Source organism: Elgaria multicarinata, chromosome 3 (assembly GCF_023053635.1).
Source record: "Elgaria multicarinata webbii isolate HBS135686 ecotype San Diego chromosome 3, rElgMul1.1.pri, whole genome shotgun sequence".
Classification (NCBI taxonomy): Eukaryota; Metazoa; Chordata; class Lepidosauria; order Squamata; family Anguidae; genus Elgaria; species Elgaria multicarinata.
In genome coordinates, this window is record NC_086173.1 from 156,039,719 (window position 1) to 156,058,116 (window position 18,398).

Genomic DNA, 18,398 nt, shown 5'->3' on the forward strand with positions numbered 1-18,398 from the left:
TGGGGGGCTCAGGAGTTAAGGCTGGGGGCCTGCTGCCTCTTGCCCAGCACTTGCTGCCTGAAGCAGCTGCTTCACTCTGCCTAATAGTAGGGCCGGCCCTGCCCTCCTCTCATCTTCATTCTCTAAAAGGGGAACAATGCAGCAACCCTCCTTTCTGCCCCAGCCACCAACCTGTCTTCTATAGGACCGCCATGTTTTCTAGGCCACACAAGACACCTGTTTGGGGATGTGCTTGTTTACTGTTTGACAACGGCAGGAAGCTTCAACTGGCGGCTCGTATGGTTGAACGGGCCGATCGCAGATCAGCCACCGCAGAACACCAGTGGTGTTTCTCCTCACATCACCTCAAAAATGAAGGCAGCCCTTAAGTGCGTGGCACATGCCTGGTTCACATATGCAACACAGTAGCATCAGGCAATTTTGGGCCATAGAACTCCTATAATCTCTCACCGCTGGCTAAGGCTGATGGGAGTTTTTGTATGCAAAACATCTGGAGGGCCACAAGATGCCCACCTCTGCTCCAGAGTCTCTGTTTCTCACAGAAAATGCACACACACACCCCTAATCCACTTTTGTCATTCTCCCTCACACCGACACAATTTGTAATGTGCTTTCCATTATACTGTACTGAGTACAGTCACTCTTTATCCCCCTCTCTTCAGTATCTCGCCAGTCTCTCAGTCACAATATATATATATATATATATATATATATATATATATAAAATTAAGAATATAAGCGGAGCTTTGCTGGATCAGGGCACAATGTGGCCCTTCCAGGCAAGAAGCCTATCTGCTCCAGCGTCCTGTTTTACACAGCAGACAGCAAAATGCCTCCAAGAAGCCCACAGCAAGGCATGAAGGCAACCTTGTAAATAATCCTCCAATAGTTATAGGCCTACAAATATGTTTAATTGCCTGCTGCTGGCGGACAGAGAGACAAGAGAACCAGGACAAGTGTCAACTCCCGATATTTTAGGGCAGCTGCCATGGCCCAACACTGATGCCTGTCCTGAACCTCCCTATTAACTATTTTTCTTACCCAGTATGTCACTCTGGGGCATTGTGGGAAATTAAAAATGGCACACATACAGCCAGCTAGTTCTGCTGTTACCTGCCACCATGGCCTACTGTCTAGGGTGACCATATGGAAAGGAGGACAGGGCTCCTGTATCTTTAAGTTGTATAGAAAAGGGAAAATTCAGCAGGTGTCATTTGTAGGCACACAGCACCTGGTGAAATTCCCTCTTCATCACAACAGTTAGAGCTGAAGGAGCCTTGCCCTCTTTTGTATCTGGTCACACTAGCATAGCTCCTGCAGACTTGGAGCCTGGGCCCTTCAGAGCGCTCCATCCTTATTTTCTATGCTGGATGCTGAGGAGGAATGGAACACACCATCCATTTTTCACCAGCCTGCTCACTCTCCAGCATAGTTCCTGGTTGCCTGTGGCAACCAGGTGAATGTTTATATAAAAAGCTGTCTGAAGGCAACAGCTGTCCCCTTTTCGCTTCCCACCCCCACCCCCTGGTATTCAGTGGAATACTGCCTCTGAAAATGGAGGTTCCATTAGCTCTCATGCCTCACACCCTTCAGTAATCTACCTCTGCACGAATTTGCCTAATCCTCTTTTAAAGCCATCCAAGCCAAGGGTGGGCAGAAGGCAGATCTCCAGATGTTTTGGACTTCAACTCCCAGGAGCCCCTGCCAGCCTGGCCAATGGTCAGGAATGCTGGGAGTTGTAAGTCAAAAAACATCTGGAGATCCACCTTCTGCTCAGGTCTGATCTAAGCCAGCCAGTGGCTAATTCTTGAGGTAGCAAATGCCATAAAGTCAAGTTGTGCATTATGTGAAGAAGTAACTTTTTTTTGTCTGTTCTGAATTTACTGTCAGTTAATGGGTTGGCTCCAGATTTAGGCACAATTAGAGGAGATTCATTGAACTTAATGGGACTTAAGTTAGCCATGGCTACTTAAGTTACATTGGTTTCAATGGTGTACTCTAAGGAGGGCTGACCCAAGTCATTTTGCTGCCCGAGGTGAAGGACAAGATGGCAGCCCCTCCCATTCCATGTACAAAAGCTGACTGGACTGGTAGATGAATCTTACTTCAACACTAATGATGGGAACTTGAAGGCAGCAGGGGTACAGAGTAGGCTTCAGGGCACGCAGCTCTCTTTGAGCGTCTTTCTGCTGCCTCCCGGCATCTGCCGCCTGAGACGACTGCCTCATGCTGGCCGGCCCTAACTCGAAGTATGACTAAATCTGGAGCCAACCTAATGTCATTAGGTGAACCCCAGTTCTGATACTATCATGTGGGAGGATACTTTTCACTAGCTTTCCTCTCTCCACATCATCCACGTGTCACCACAAGACGTTGCTTAGGGGATACCGAACACAGACCGCTGCCTGACACGAAGTCAGACCGCTTGCTCAGTATTGTCAACACTGAGTGGCCGCAGCTCTGCAAGGTTTCAGACAGGAGTCTTCCGAAGCCCTACCTCAGGGGTGTTGAACCTCTTTTTTGACTGAGGGTGGCATTCAAAGTTGGAGCAGCTCTCAGGGACCACGTCCCAGTGCTGGGTAAGGCTGAAGGCAAGACGGACAGGGGGCAAAGGGAACAGAGCCAAAATTGCATTTCTATCCTGCCTTTTTCCATCTTGCAAGGAACCCAAGGAAGCTCACAAAGTCCTCCTCCTCTCCATTTTTATTCTCACATCAGCCCTGTGGGGTAGGTGGGCCTGAGAGTCAGTGACTGGCCCGAAGTCACTCAGTGAACTTTATTGGCCAAGGGGGGGACTGGAACCTGGATCTCCCAAGCCCCAGCCCAACACTCTAACCACTACACCACGCTGGCTCTCCTATGGCCCTGTCCCCTTAGCTTGGGCCTAACTGATGGACCAATCCCCAGATTTGTCTCTTGTTAGCTGCAGCAAAATATAGAACCTCCACACTCAGGGCCAGTATATATCCGGGCACGCCTACATCACAACTCCAAATAGCACACTCGTAACTCACATTTACTCATAAATAAATCCCACTGATTTCAACAGGACTTACTCCTGTGTATAGGGTCACAGCCTAAACCTATTTGAAAGTAGTTGAATAGCCGCTCCTTGGGTGGGTGGGTGGATAAATCCCACACTTGAATTTTTTGAAATCTCAAGTTCTTTCTCTCAGTGCGACCCAACAGGCCCAGCTGTGCCAACTCTGCATGTGTGTATGTGTATGTGCAATTGAACATTTCCCAGAATCCTCTACAGCACACTCAGGTCCTGTATCGGTCCTAGTTTGCCCAGCTGACAAATCAATGCCGAAAGACCTCTGCAGGGAACGCAGTTTGAGAGACAACAGCCTAGAATAGCCTTACCTGACATGGAGCCTTCTAGATGTGTCACTACAATTCCCATCACCCCCAACTAGCATGGGGAATATAGTCCAAATCATCTGGAGGGAAACAGATTGGAGAAGGCTGCCGTAGATGAATTGCTCATCCCCATGTCATGGGGTGGTTTTTTTTTTGGAAAAAGCAGGGATGGGGAAGGGGAACGTTTTTCAGCCTGGGGTCTGGATTCAATTTCAGGACAGTGGCTGAGGGCAGTGGTGGGCGGAGCCTAAGATAAAGTGGGTGGGGCCAAGAGCCAAAATTACAAAAAAATATACCAGCCTATTTTAGCTTAAGGCTCTTCCTGCCAATCACAAAGCCTTAGGAGAGGCAGTTTCAACCTTCTAGAATGGGGGAAAGCCGCACAAAAGCCAGGAACCACCAATCAGTGGTTTGGGCAAAGGGGACAGGGCCAGGAAAGGGGTGGGGCCGACTGGGACATCCCATTCGGCCCCTGGGGCTGAGGTTCCTCACCCTTGATCTATAGGGAATCTTGCACCTCAGGGCTAGCTGCCAGCTAGGAATCAGATACAAGAGGCAGTCACATGCGAACACACGTAGCTGCTTTGTACTGAGTCGGGCCATTGGTCCAGCTGGCCTAATGTGTGCGTGCGTCTCCCACAATGCATTTTATGTTAACGGGAGATGTGGTACACATGGGTTTGCATGCTCTTCCGGTCCTTTGGGGTAGGTGGAAGGATTGCACGAATCCGGGTCGTGTTCCCTACCCACACTGGCGCACATCACACTCCATGCGCCGCGGCAAGGACACGCACCAACTGGCATAACAAGGCCTACAGCCAGGATAGGCGACTGGCGGCCCTGACCTGGCCCTTGGAAGAAACCTATCTGGCCCGATGAAAAATGTTCACTTGTTTTAAGTGGAAAGAGAGATTCCGCGCTTTTACGTTATGTCTAGAGAATTAAAACGGCCCTCAAGATTATAGAAGCTGGGCTGTCCCAGGTATATAGGATCCCCGGCCAGGGTGCGGGGTTAGGCGTGAACCGGCCCTCGGAAGGGTGGCACAGCGACAGACGCCCGTCCCGCTCTACGAGCACTTGTACGGCTCCTCTCCCGTGTGCACTCTTTTATGACTGAGCAGGTGGGAGCTGGAAATGAAGCACTTCCCACATTCCAAGCACTCATAGGGCTTCTCCCCCGTGTGCACCCGTTTGTGGCTGACGAGGCGGGAGCTGGAAATGAAGCTCTTTCCGCACTCGGCGCACTCGAAGGGTTTCTCCCCCGTGTGGGTTCTCTTGTGTGTGATCAGGGACGCTTTCTGCCGGAAGCTTTTGCCGCAACCTGAGCATATGTATGGCTTCTCTCCTGTGTGGATCCGACTGTGCGCGGTGAGGTTGGAACTCCGGCTGAAGTTCTTCCCGCAGTCGGGGCACTTGTACGGCTTCTCGCCCGTGTGCGTTCTCTTGTGATCCGTCAGGTGGGAGCTGCTGCCGAAACGCTTGCCGCACTCCAAGCACTCATAGGGCTTTTCGCCCGTGTGGACTCGGATATGGTTGATGATCTGAGAGCACGCGCTGAAGCTCTTCCCGCACAGTGTGCACTCGTAGGGTTTCTCCCCCGTGTGGGTTCTCTTGTGCGTGATGAGGGACGCTTTCTGGTTGAAATTCTTGCCGCAGTACGAGCAGCTGTACGGCTTCTCCCCCGTGTGAACCCTCTTGTGTGTAATGAGCTGGGAGCTGGTACTGAAGCTCTTCCCGCACTCGGAGCACTCGTAGGGTTTCTCTCCCGTGTGGGTCCTCTCGTGGGTGATGAGGGACGCTTTCTGGTTGAAGCTTTTGCCACAGGCCGCACACTTGTGGGGCTTCTCCGGCATGTGGGTCTCCTCATGCCGCATGAGCTCGGAGGGGTGGGAGAACCACGTCTCGCACACGGAGCACTTGTACGGCTTCTCCCCAGTGTGGATTCTCTCGTGGATCACCAAGTGGGTTCTCTCGTAGAAGCTCGCCCCGCAAAACGAGCATTTGTGGGGTTTCTCGATCGGTTGCATTTCCTGATGGCCAAAGCTCTGACAGGAGCTTTCCCCTGAGTCTGTGTGCCTGTGGGTTCCCTCCTGGAAGGGGCTTTCCCGTACGACCCTCTCGCCTTCCTCACAAAGCTTTGGTGCCTTCCCGGGATGGTTCTCCTGGTGACCCTCCGAACCTTGATGACTCTCGGACCTCTCGTCCATCTCATGGCCCTGGAAGCCTTTTGCTTTGGCTCTTTCCAACGATATTCCTTGCTCGGGCCGGTCAGCCTGAAAGGACTCCTCCTCTTCCTCGTCTTGCACTTGCTCATTGCCTGCGAGAACAAAAATAAGGCACAATGTTTGTTGTTTCTAGAATATCCCCTGCTGTTTTTACGGCTTTTATCACCGCATTGGTTTTTATTATCTGAGTCTTACTCTTGCAGGTCGCCTCGGAAGGGCTCTCGCCCTGAAAGGCAGCCAAGAAATATTATACCGTTATTTCTTCGATTGTAAGACGCCATCGATTCTAAGGCGCACACTAATTTCAATGCCACCAACAAGGGAAAAAAGCTTTGATTCGAAGAAAAAATAAATTTCTTTGAACATCTTTTATGAGTAGAATATCTTAGAATTTCTTAGAAAGAGCTGGGTTTTGGGGCCACTGGGCTGGGAGAGGCTTAGGGGTAAGCAAAAAACAGGCGCTCACCCTCCCAGCTCCTTGTCCCGGCTCGCGGCTGCTGCAGGAACTTCCTCTTTTGGCTGCCTGCCTGCACGTGGAGGAGAGAGACGACTGGAGCTGCCGCGTGAGAGCAGCTTCGGTGGAGCAGCACTTCTTTAGCCTCTGGGCACAGGTTTTTCCGCGGGCGTGAGGGGTTCCAGGCGGGACGCGCGCTTCCCAGCGCGGCGGCTGGGGGGGGGACCCAGTGCTTGGGGTGGGTGAGCCTCCTGACTCTTGGAGCTGCGTGTCTTCCTGGCGCGGCTGACGAGGGCCGGAGCTGCACGGGGCGCGCTGTAGGCTCCAATCAGCCAGCAAAGCAATCTTAGAAAGCCCTGCTTGCTCAGCTTTCTAAAAGCAATAAAGCTAAGGAGACTGGATGTTTCAGACCCTTTTTAATGGAAGAGTCTTTTTGCATCTACTGTATTTCTTCGATTCTAAGACGCCATCGATTCTAAGGCGCACCCCATTTTTAGAGCTGTTTATTTAGGGGGGAAAGTGCGTCTTAGAATCGAAGAAATACGGTAAATAAATAAATGCAGAGCCCTGGTGGGTCAGACTGAAGGCCTATCTAGTTCAGCGTCCCGTTTCCCATAGCGGCCAACCAGATGCCTCATGAGAAGCCCACAAGCCCTCCCCCTGATTTGGCCTCCAGCAACTTGCAGGTACCATTTAATTATGGGACTTCCAAGTGCAGGATGGTGCTGTTGCCCTCATGTCCTCCTTGTGGGCTTCTCATTAGGGCAGCTGCATGGCCACTGTGTGAACAGAATTCTGGACTAAATGGACCCTTGGCCTGACCCAGCAGGGCTCTTCTGATGTCCTTATGTCAATGGCTAATAGCCGCTGACAATTGGGAGCTTCAACAAAATATTTATTTATTTTATTATGGTAGGGGGTTATAGAGCCTCGTGTGGCGCAGGGCGGTAAAGCAGCAGTTTCTGCAGCTGAAACTCTCCCCACGGCCTGAGTTCGATCCCAGCGGAAGCTGGTTTCAGGCAGCCGGCTCGGGTCGACTCAGCCTTCCATCCTCCCGAGGTTGGTAAAATGAGTACCCAGTTAGCTGGGGGAAAGGTAATAACGGCCGGGGAAGGCAACGGCAAACCACCCCGCTATAAGGCCTGCCAAGAAAACATCAGCGAAAGCTGGCGTCCCTCCAAGAGTCAGCAATGACTCAGTGCTTGCACAAGAGGTTCCTTTCCTTTCCCAGGGGGTTAGAAGACCTCTTTCAGCCCGAGAGCCAAATTCCATTTTTTTGAACTCCATCTGTGTACTTTTATTGTGAGAACCTTGTGTTGCTGTTGTTACATCCGTTTCTTACCCCCACTGAGCCATGAAGCTCCCTGGAAGGCCTTGGGGCAGAAACTATCTCTAAGCTTGATTGAGCCTCAAGTCAGAAAGAGAGCCTGGGTTTGCACAACATGCTAACCCACACTCTGTGGTTGAATGTGGGCTAACCATGGGTTAGCGTGTTGTCTGAACCCAGGACATTTTCTGCAGTGTGGCTTAACGGTGCAATGTGGTTTGTTGACCACCCTGAGCAACCCAACATGGGTCCTCAAGGTGACTTGTTCAAGAAAAATAAGCCACCCTGCAGAAAATGCCCTGGATTCAAGAAACAACCCAAAATTCAACAACAACCCATACTCAACTGCTCAGTGTTGGTTAGCGTATTGTGCGTACAGACCCAGAGAGAGACCCAGAACCAACTCCAGAAAGTATCAACATCCCCAAGAATTCCCGGTATGAAGTTGCCTTTATACTACACTCATCATATAGGCCAACCTCCAAGTGCATCCTCCAAGGGAGACTGAGACAAGGGAGAAGCCTTCTCGGTGGTAGCTCCCTGGGGTAACCACCTAGAAACTTTGGCTATGAAGTGGTATAGGAATTTAATGTAATAAATAATAACTATGGAACACTCTCCCCGGTTAGGCCAACCTGGAGCCAAACATTGTCATCTTTCTAGCACCATATTAAGACTTTGCTCACAGTGAAGAATATGGGTTTTAATGAGTCCAGGGATTTACACTGATTGATTTAAAATTGTTGGACTTTTGTATGTCGGTTTCACATCATGTATTTTTAATCTTTGCAACCCACCCAGAGAGCGGTATGGAACTGTAGGAAATGAAATGGAATGAATTCTAGAAAATGCCCGCTTACCAGACAAGGTGGCCTCCCAGTCATCCTCCTGCTTGTCCTCCAGGGGGAGCTGCATCTTCAGGACAACAGGCGGAGAATGATCAGACTTTGGCGAATTAAATGCCTTCTCCAAGGATCCCGCCATCTAAACAAACAAAATATTATTTGGATACTGAGAAGCACAGAAACACGAACATTACAGCTGCGATAACTGCTGGGCCACAAGTTTGCCTGCTGATCCAACCAGCATCCTCACTGCAAATCAGTCTGGTTAAAAAATATGGTTGGCCCCTGAACATCTGGTCCTGAAAGGTATACTGCTTGTGCAAATGGAGGTTCTGCACTCTTAAATTCTCGCCGTTAAATAATGGTGATGGACACAACAATGGAAAGTCTTGGGGCACAAGACGTCTAAGGTGTAATCCTATCCATGTTTAGACAGAAAAAGTCATAGAATCATAGAATAGCAGAAGTTGGAAGGGGCCTACAAGGCCATTGAGTCCAACCCCCTGCTCAATTCAGGAATCCACCCTAAAGTCCTACAACTCCCAGCATGCTCCAGCCAGCCATGCTGAAAATGGAGGTTCTAGTTAGCTAAAGCCATCGATAGACTTCAGTCGGTCTGTGAATTTGCGTAGTCCCCTAAATCAACCTTCCCTAACCTGCTGCTCTCACTATATGCAGGACTGCAATCCCCATCATTCCCACTCTTGCAGTCTGCAATGGCCATCACCACATCCTGTGGCAAAGAGTTCCACAAGTTTACTATGCATGTACCTTTAAAGCCCTACATGGTTTGGGTCCAGGCTACCTGTCGGATCGCCTTCTCCCGTACAATCCGCCCCGCACACTCAGGTCCTCCGGGAAGAATCCACTTCAGCTAGCAAAAACTAGATTAACAACTGTTACCCAGAGGACCTTTTCTTCCACTGCTCCTAGACTGTGGAATGGCCTGCCGGAGGAGACTCGTCAACTTGACAGTCTTTTAGAATTTAAAAAAGCAATAAAGACTGATCTATTCCGGCAGGCCTATCCAGGGAAAATTTAGAATGTTTTCAGGATGTTTTCAGGATGTTTTAATCACGTATGGTATGTTTTAATTCGTTTTAATGTGTATTTTATATCACGGTTTTACACTGTTTGTTTTACACTTTGAATTGTTTTAGTTTTTGTGAACCGCCCAAGGAGCTTCGGCTATTGGGCGGTATAAAAATGCAATAATAATAATAATAATAATAATAATAATAATAATAATAATAATAATCTGCACAAAATTACTATGACTTAAAAAATAATAATCCCAGCCTTCTTCCACAGGACTGAAAACGGCATACGCAGTTCTGTTCTTTCATGAGATGGGTGGGAGGAAAGGAGCCCAGTAGGATTCACAGCTAAGCAGGGATTTAAACCCAGGTCAGCTCGGTCCAAGGGTGCAAGGCGGGTGATTATCCAAGATGTACACAAAAAGGGAGAGAAGTCTCAGGGTGCCATAGAAAGGGTTATTATACCAAAAACAAAACGAACATCCACATGAGCACAAACCACAGATCCTCTTCATTTGGAGCTGCCTTACCCGGACTCCAAATCAGCCCTGTATCTAATGTATCTACTGCACTTTTGATTTTGGTTGGGTGTTCCCCGTCCCCAGCCCCCTGGTCCATTTTGCTGTGTCTGCTGTTTTGCATTTGGGTTTAATCTGCTTCTGTTTTAACTGCTGTGCTTTTATGATGATTGTAAACTTTACTGCTTTGTATTCGAGAGTTCGTCTTGTTCTTTTAACGCCCTAAGACGTTTTGTGTGTTGTTGGGACAAGAAAGCAGGATAACCGCACAGAGAGCTTCGGCTATGGGGTGATATATAAATATAATAAATAACAACAACAACAACAACAAAATAAAATACAAATGGGATCTGCAACAAAATGTTGCAGCATAGAGTTCTGCTCTTCAGGATTCCAGACTCTGCCATCCATCCATCCACACCTTTTCTCATGATACTCCACATTTATTCCCCCAATAGTTCACTGAGCATGCTCAATCCTTGGGCTGTTTTGGGAGTCCCTCTTCTGAGGTCATACCCGTGTCTATGGTCTTGGAGGGCGGTCTCCAAAAATGCTATCATCCCTGGGACACTCTCCAGGGACCATAGGAATGCTCTCCAAGTTGTTGTTTTTTAAAAGCCATTTAAAATAGTGAATATTTATTTATTTATTACATTTATATCCCACCTTTTTTCTTCCCTAGGGAACTCAAGGCGGCGTATATAATCCTTCTCCTCTCCGTTTTATCCTCACAACAACAACCCTGTGAGGGAGGTTGGGCTGAGAGTCTGTGACAGGCCCAACGTCACCCAGTGAGCTTCCATGGCCGAGTGGGGACTAGAACCCGGATCTCCCAACTCCCAGTCCAACACTTTAGCCACTGCACCACACTGGCTCTTAAATACTTAAATAAACAAGTAGTATAATGCTATGCCCCTATAATGTTATAAGGCAATATATACATTTTTTTAAATGATGAAGGAAATGAAAACCTTTCCCAAGTCACTGCTATCTTAGCAAGGTAGTGAATGGCAGTTATCATCTGGTTCTTTATTTTAAATTATTTCTTTTTTAAAAATCATGTTACACTAGAGCAGCCTTCCTCAACCTGGGGCGCTCCAGATGTGTTGGACTGCATCTCCCAGAATGCCCCAGCCAGCAGGCTGGGGCATTCTGGGAGATGCAGTCCAACACATCTGGAGCGCCCCAGGTTGAGGAAGGCTGCTCTAGAGAAAGAGTATGATAGCAGAAGAATAGTGCCATACCTTTATTATGCCATTTTGTTGTAAAGCATGGAGGAATGATGATGGGGGAACCTTTCCAGTTATTGCTTCCTTTAACCTAACTTGCTAAAATGATGTGATTGGAAGAGTTTTCCTCTCTCTCTCTTTGTCTCTCTCTATACATACATATATAGAAAGAGAAAGAGAGAGAGAAAGAGAGAGAGAGAGGACATTATAGCGCTGTAACACTCTTTCATTTATGTGGTATTTTGCCATTCTATTTAAATACACTCACACACATACCAGAAAAGTGCTGTAGCAGTAGTTAAAAGATCAATTAAAAAATAAATACAAGGGTGATAAAAATGGTGCCCGTTGCTAAAGGTGTAGCGAACGTGTGCTGAGCTGTGATAGGTTCAGCTGCTCATTAAATCACTATGCACTTCAAAATCACACGCACCCCTAAAATAAAACAAATAGAAGCGTAGCACTAAAGGTACTGGTGCAGATGGTACACACTAAGATGTACAGACAGAGCTGCACAATATCCCCCGACAGTGTGGACAATCGGCTGCAATTCCTCTTGTAGCTCACAGCGATAGAGCATGGTTGATTAACACTAGGCGCCATCTGTCTGGAACATAAGAGCCACACTGGATCAGAACAAGGGTCCATCTAGTCCAGCATTCTGTTCACACGAGTGCAACAGCACCCTCTCACCCATGTTCCCCAGCAACTGGAGTATACAGGCTTACTGCCTCTGATACTGATACAAAGCTTTTCACGGTCTAGCTCCTGCCTATCTCTCCTCTCTCATCTCACACTATCGCCCCGCTCGTGCTCTCCGCTCCTCTGATGCCATGTTTCTCGCCTGCCCAAGGGCCTCCACTTCCCTTACTCGGCTTCGTCCTTTTTCTTCTGCTGCCCCTTACGCCTGGAACGCTCTTCCAGAACACTTGAGAACTACAAACTCAATCACAGCTTTTAAAACTCAGCTAAAAACTTTTCTTTTCCCTATAGCTTTTAAATATTGAGTTTGTTCTGACTCTATACTGTTAGCTTCACCCTACCCGGTGCCTGTTTACCCTACCCTGTGCCTGTTTGGATTCTCTTTCCCTCCTTATTGTTTACTACAACTTTATTAGATTGTAAGCCTATGCGGCAGGGTCTTGCTATTTACTGTGTAATCTGTACAGCACTATGTACATTGATGGTGCTATATAAATAAATAATAATAATAATAATACTGGAGATTGTGTATAACCATCAGGACTAGTAGCTATTGATAGCCTTCTCCCTCCTGGAATTCAAACCCCCTTTTACAGCCATCCAAATGGCTGGCCATCACTACATCTTGTGTCAGCGAATTCCATAGTTTAATAATAATAGTAACAGTAATAATAATTTCTTGTGACCGAGATTTATCCCACCCCTTACCTTTTGTTCCGGTTCCTCAGACTCTTGCAGGAAACCTTCTGCCAGGGCTACAGCCCGCGTGCAGGTCTCGGGCCCTTGTTCCCTGACCCAGCTCTGCATCTCCGGGGGCAGGACAGTCAGGAACTGCTCCAGGATGAGGAACTCCAAGATCTGCTCTTTGGTGTGGTTCTCTGGCCTCAGCCACTGGTGGCAAAGCTCCCAGAGCTGGTTGCAAACCTCCCGGGGGCCCTCGGCCTCCTCGTAGCAGAAGAGCCGGAAGCGCTGCCTCCGCATCTCCACGGTGACCGGATCTTCGTCCAAGACCTCCTCCTTCACTTTCACGGGAGAATCTCGGCTGCTCTCGTAGGCCCTGCTGTCGTCTCTGCCAAGGCCCGACACCCCTTGGGACACGCATTCGACTTTCGGCCACCGGCCGGCTTCGTCTACTCCTTTGAAGGAGGTCTGAAAATACTTGGTATCTTCTCCTGACGGGTAGTGAGAGGACGGCGGGTTTCTCCACCCAGGACGGGGCGGCTGCATCGTCTTCAGGAAGTCCTGCAGCTGGGTTTCCCAGCACTGCTCCTCAGGCTCCCGTTTGAACTGCGGCGGGGGCGGCACCCCTTCCAGCAGCTCCCCAGACGCCCCAATCTGGACGACGTGAAGGTCTCGCGCTCCCCCTTCCACACTCTCCCGGGGCTTGGCACCAGCGGGCTCCTGTTCCTCCATTTTGGTTTCTGGATCTGGCTCCTGAATCAAAAGCACAAAGTCGGGTTTGCGAAGTACGAAAGGGACACTACGGACTCCATCCCCCAGGAAAAAAAAGACCCAATGCAATGAGAGCAGCCACTAAATTAAGAATGGAAGAAGAGCCCTGTACTGGTTAGGCCTCATCTTGAGTATTGCGTCCAGTTCTGGGCTCCAAACTTCAAGAAGGACACAGACAAGCTGGAGCGTGCTCAGTGGAGGGCAACCAGGATGATCAGGGGTCTGGAAACAAAGCCCTGTGAAGAGAGACTGAAGCAACTGGGCATGTTTAGCCTGGAGAAGAGAAGATTGAGGGGAGACATGAGAGCACTCTTCAAATACTTGAAAGGTTGTCACACAGAGGAGGGCCAGGATCTCTTCTCGATCCTCCCAGAGTGCAGGACACGGAATAATGGGCTCAAGTGACAGGAAGCCAGATTCCGGCTGGACATCAGGAAAAACTTCCTGACTGTTAGAGCAGTACGACAATGGAACCAGTTACCTAGGGAGGTTGTGGGCTCTCCCACACTAGAGGCCTTCAAGAGGCAGCTGGACAACCATCTGACAGGTATTCTGGATTCCTGCATTGAGCAGGGGGTTGGACTCGATGGCCTTGTAGGCCCCTTCCAACTCTGCCATTCTATGATTCTATGGATCGGACTGAGAGTTCATATGTCAGGAGTAGAAAACATTAGATCCCGGACCCAAATACAGCCCTCCTGAGGGACCAGTCTTCCTTTCAAGGGTTCCTCAGATAGCCATGCTCCATTCACCTGGCAATACCCAGACTCCCGATCGTTTGGGGGTTTCCCAGCTTTTGTGCAGATCCCCCCTAAATTCCCCATTCTAAATGGGGTAGAAATGCCTTTCCTGAGACTTAGGGCTCAATCTTACGCATGTTTAGGCAGAAACAAGTCCTGCTATTCCCAGCATTCCCCAGTACTTTCCCCCCTACAACTACAACTCCCAGCATTCCTCACTCAGCCCGCCACTAGTCAGAGCTAACCACCCGGGTAGTGTGAAAAAATGGTTCCAAAAAGTAGAAGAAAAGCCTTGAACGAGCAGCGTTCAATATGGAGGTTTCATCAGGTTTGGGGGAGCCCCAAAGTTTCAGGAAGTAAGATCAGGGTGACCTTATGAAAAGGAGAGCAGGGTCTGTATCTTTAACAGTTGTATTGAAAAGGGAATTTCAGCAGGTGTCATTTGTGAGAGGTGTGGCTACCAGCCACCTGTATTTGTAAGCTAATTGTGGAATGGAGGCTTATTTATTAGCATTTATTTGTAAGCTAATTGTGGAATGGAGGCTTATACTCCACAGTAATTATTGTACTGTGCTATATTTTCTCTTCTGTTTAGTGAGGTTTAGTTAAGTTTATTTGTACTTTTATTATATATATTTATTTTTCTACTATGTATTTATCTGCCAACACTACGATTATTGTAGTTTTTGAGTATTGTTGTGTTTATTGCTGTTTGACACCTTGTAAACTGTATTTATTGCTGTTCATATGTTATGTTGTGAGCCGCTTTGGGCACAATTTTGTGGAAAAGCGGCATACAAATAAAAAGATAGATAGACAGACAGACAGGCAAGGACACTGCATGAACCTAACAGCTAGCCAAAATGGAAATAGTTGTGGGAAAAGAGGGAAAAAGCACCACGAAAAGGCTATAAAAGAGGAGACTAGCTCTGGTGCTATGAAATGTCAAAAGAGCTTTATTTTGTTATCTTTATTTTTCTTATCTGAAATGTAAACAATGTTCAAAAAACTTTCAACCAAACTTGTACAAACGCTCAACGTTTCGGATCTGGAGATTCTTCGTCAGGAGCTTACAACGAAATGAATTACTTTTTAAAGTAATTATCGATTTGAAACCTTTTAGATATTTTTTACAAGACCACAGTCGTGTTCGTTCTGCCTCTGTCGACGGAGACAGATCGAACGCGACTGCGGTCTTGTAAAAAATATCTAAAAGGTTTCAAATTAATAATTACTTTAAAAAGTAATTCATTTCGTTGTACAACTCCTGAAGAAGGATCTCCAGATCCGAAACGTTGAGCGTTTGTACAAGTTTGGTTGAAAGTTTTTTGAACATTTTTTACATTTTGGATAAGAAAAATAAAGATACCAAAATGGAAATGAACAGGCAATGAATAAGGAAAAGAATAACCACTCATACTCCCCCAGATGTGTTTTGCAAGGTGGGACACCCAAGGCAACACTTAGCTTGGTCAGATGAAATGAATCATAACATTATGCTTTGTTACTATAAACGCACACAACTTGAGACAATAGCATCAGGATACCGAAAAGAACTCCACAGTCTATTTCTGGAAATCTACCCCCACGTAACAGAACAAAGACTAATAGACCCAAAAAGAATTATAATCACCAGCATCACATCATTTATTTTATTTTTTACAGAAAACCTTCCACACCAACACCCAGAAAGCCGTCATACTTAAAACATGTTCAATAGTCGGGAAATTCCTGAATCTGTAAAAGACAGCATGACCTGGCAAAGCCCATCATGTCTATCTAGAAAAACCGCCATGAGTGAGAGAAGAGAAAATAAGGAGTGCAGGATGGGTGGGAGTATTTAAAAAAGGGAATTTTAAAGGCACAGTTACAAACAATTCCAACAAGGAGGAAAGATAGAAGACAACAGAGGAAATCAATGTGGCTCCACAAAAAGCTTAGAGATGACCTGAAAACAAAAAGGGATACATCTAGGAAGTGGAAGGAAGGCCAGGCTACAAAAGAAGAGTACAGACAGGTGGCACAGAAGTGCCAAAATGGCGTCAGGAAGGCTAAAGCTGTGAATGAGCTGAGATTAGCGAGGGATGCTAAAAGCAATAAAAAGGCTTTCTTCAGATACGTGAGTCGTAAAAGACAGAGGAAAGAAATGGTGGTTCAACTGCTTAATGAGGACGGCAAATTGATAACAGATGACAAAGAAAAGGCTGAATTGCTCAATTCCTACTTTGCCTCGGTCTTCTCCCAAAAGCGGGTCTATGACCCCCCTGGAAAAAGTGAAGCAGAAGTTGAGGGGGTAGGATTGCAGTTTGAGATTGATAAACAAATGGTCAAAGAACACCTAATTTCCTTGAATGAGTTCAAATCTCCAGGGCCCGATGAACTGCATCCTAGAGTAATGAAGGAACTAGTGGAAGAACTCTCAGAACCTTTGTCTATTATCTTTGCAAAATCATGAAAGACGGGTGAGGTGCCGGACGACTGAAGGAGGGCTAACGTTGTCCCTATCTTCAAAAAAGGCAAAAAGGAGGAACCTGGGAACTACAGACCAGTCAGTCTGACATCCATCCCTGGGAAAATTCTGGAGCAGATTATAAAGAAGTCAATCTGTAAACACCTTGAAATCAATGCGGTGATCACTAGAAGCCAACATGGATTTGTCAAGAACAAGTCCTGTCAGACTAATTTGATCGCATTTTTTGATAGGGTAACCTCCCTTGTGAACTGTGGGAATGCTGTGGATGTCATATATCTTGACTTCAGCAAAGCTTTCAACAAAGTGCCCCATGATATTCTGATTAACAAACTAGCTAAAAGTGGGCTAGATGGAACAACTATTAGGTGGATCCACAGTTGGCTAGAGAATTGGACTCAAAGAGTACTTATCAATGGAACCTTCTCAAACTGAGGAGAGGCAACGAGTGGGGTGCCGCAGGGCTCAGTCCTGGGCCCAGTGCTCTTCAATGTTTTTATTAATGATTTGGACGAGGAGGTGCAGGGAACGCTGATCAAATTTGCAGATGACACAAAATTGGGTGGGATAGCTAATACCCCAGAAGACAGAAACAAACTTCAAAGTGATCTTGATAGGCTGGAATGCTGGGCTGAAAACAACAGAATGAAATTGAATAGGGATAAATGCCAAGTTCTACATTTAGGGAATAGAAACCAAATGCACAGTTACAAGATGGGGGACACTTGGCTCAGCAATACTACAAACGAGAAAGATCTTGGAATTGTTGTAGATCACAAGCTGAATATGAGCCAACAGTGCGATATGGCTGCAAGAAAGGCAAATGCTATTTTGGGCTGCATTAACAGAAGTAGAGCTTCCAAATCACGTGAGGTACTGGTTCCTCTCTATTCAGCCCTGGTTAGGCCTCATCTAGAGTATTGCGTCCAGTTCTGGGCTCCACAATTCAAGAAGGACGCAGACAAGCTGGAGCGTGTTCAGAAGAGGGCAACCAGGAGGATCAGAGGTCTAGAAACAAAGCCCTATGAAGAGAGACTGAAAGAACTGGGCATGTTTAGCCTGGAGAAGAGAAGATTGAGGGGAGACATGAGAGCACTCTTCAAATACTTCAAAGGTTGTCACACAGAGGAGGGCCAGGATCTCTTCTCGATCCTCCCAGAGTGCAGGAGACGGAATAACGGGCTCAAGTTAAAGGAAGCCAGATTCCAGCTGGACATCAGGAAAAACTTCCTGACTCTTAGAGCAGTGCTACAATGAAATCAGTTACCTAGGGAGGTGGTGGGCTCTCCCACACTAGAGGCATTCAAGAGGCAGCTCGACAACTATCTGTCAGGTATGCTTTAGGGTGGATTCCTGCATTGAGCAGGGGGTTGGACTCGATGGCCTTGTAGGCCCCTTCCAACTCTGCTATTCTATGATTCTATGATAATATTGTGGCACCACAGTTGTGAAATAAGCTTTCAGGTTCGCCCAGCACCTACACTGTGCTTGTTTTGGCACCGGGTGAAGAACTTTTGATTCTTCCAGGCATTTTAAGTTTTCCAGTTTGTTTTTATCTGGTATTGTAATTTTAAATTGCACTGCTGCTAGTTTCCATTTGCTTATTTTTATGTTGTAATTTTAAACTTTTATATTGTATTTTATCACCTGTATTTTATTGTCTGGTGTTTTACGGTTTTAATTTTTGTGCACTGCTCAGAGAGCTTCGGCTACTGGATGAAATAAAATGTAATAAATAAATAATCCCAGTTCTAATCCCCACTCTGCTATGAACCTCACTAGGAAGTTCGTGGCAGAACATGCCATGACTTTGGGCCAGCTGCTGACTCTTAGCCAAGCCTACCTCACAGGGTTATTGTAATGATAAAATGGAGAGGGGGGATCACGGACGCTGCCTTGGACTCCTTGGAGGAAAGACAGCATATAAAATAAATAAATAAATAAATGTCATAATAATAGGGAGGTTTCATCAGGTTTGGGAGAGCCCCAAAGTTTGGGTAAGTAAGATTAGGGTGACCCTATGGAAAAGAGGACTG

The 18,398-nt window shown here is 47.1% G+C and overlaps 1 protein-coding gene across 2 annotated transcripts in view; it reads right to left on the reverse strand.

Annotated features, from left to right (window-relative positions):
• Positions 1-1,281: 1,281 nt before the first annotated feature.
• The window catches only part of LOC134396160 (zinc finger protein 436-like), a 41,917-nt gene continuing 24,800 nt past the window's right edge, over positions 1,282-18,398 (reverse strand). For both annotated transcript variants that reach the window (XM_063122555.1, XM_063122554.1), the window contains exons 2-4: positions 12,409-13,134; positions 8,230-8,353; positions 1,282-5,680 (exon numbers count right to left, since the gene is read on the reverse strand). In XM_063122555.1, coding sequence (XP_062978625.1) covers positions 4,431-5,680; positions 8,230-8,353; positions 12,409-13,113 — 2,079 coding nt within the window. In that variant the 5' untranslated portion in view covers positions 13,114-13,134 and the 3' untranslated portion in view covers positions 1,282-4,430. The remainder of the gene's footprint in view (positions 5,681-8,229; positions 8,354-12,408; positions 13,135-18,398) is intronic.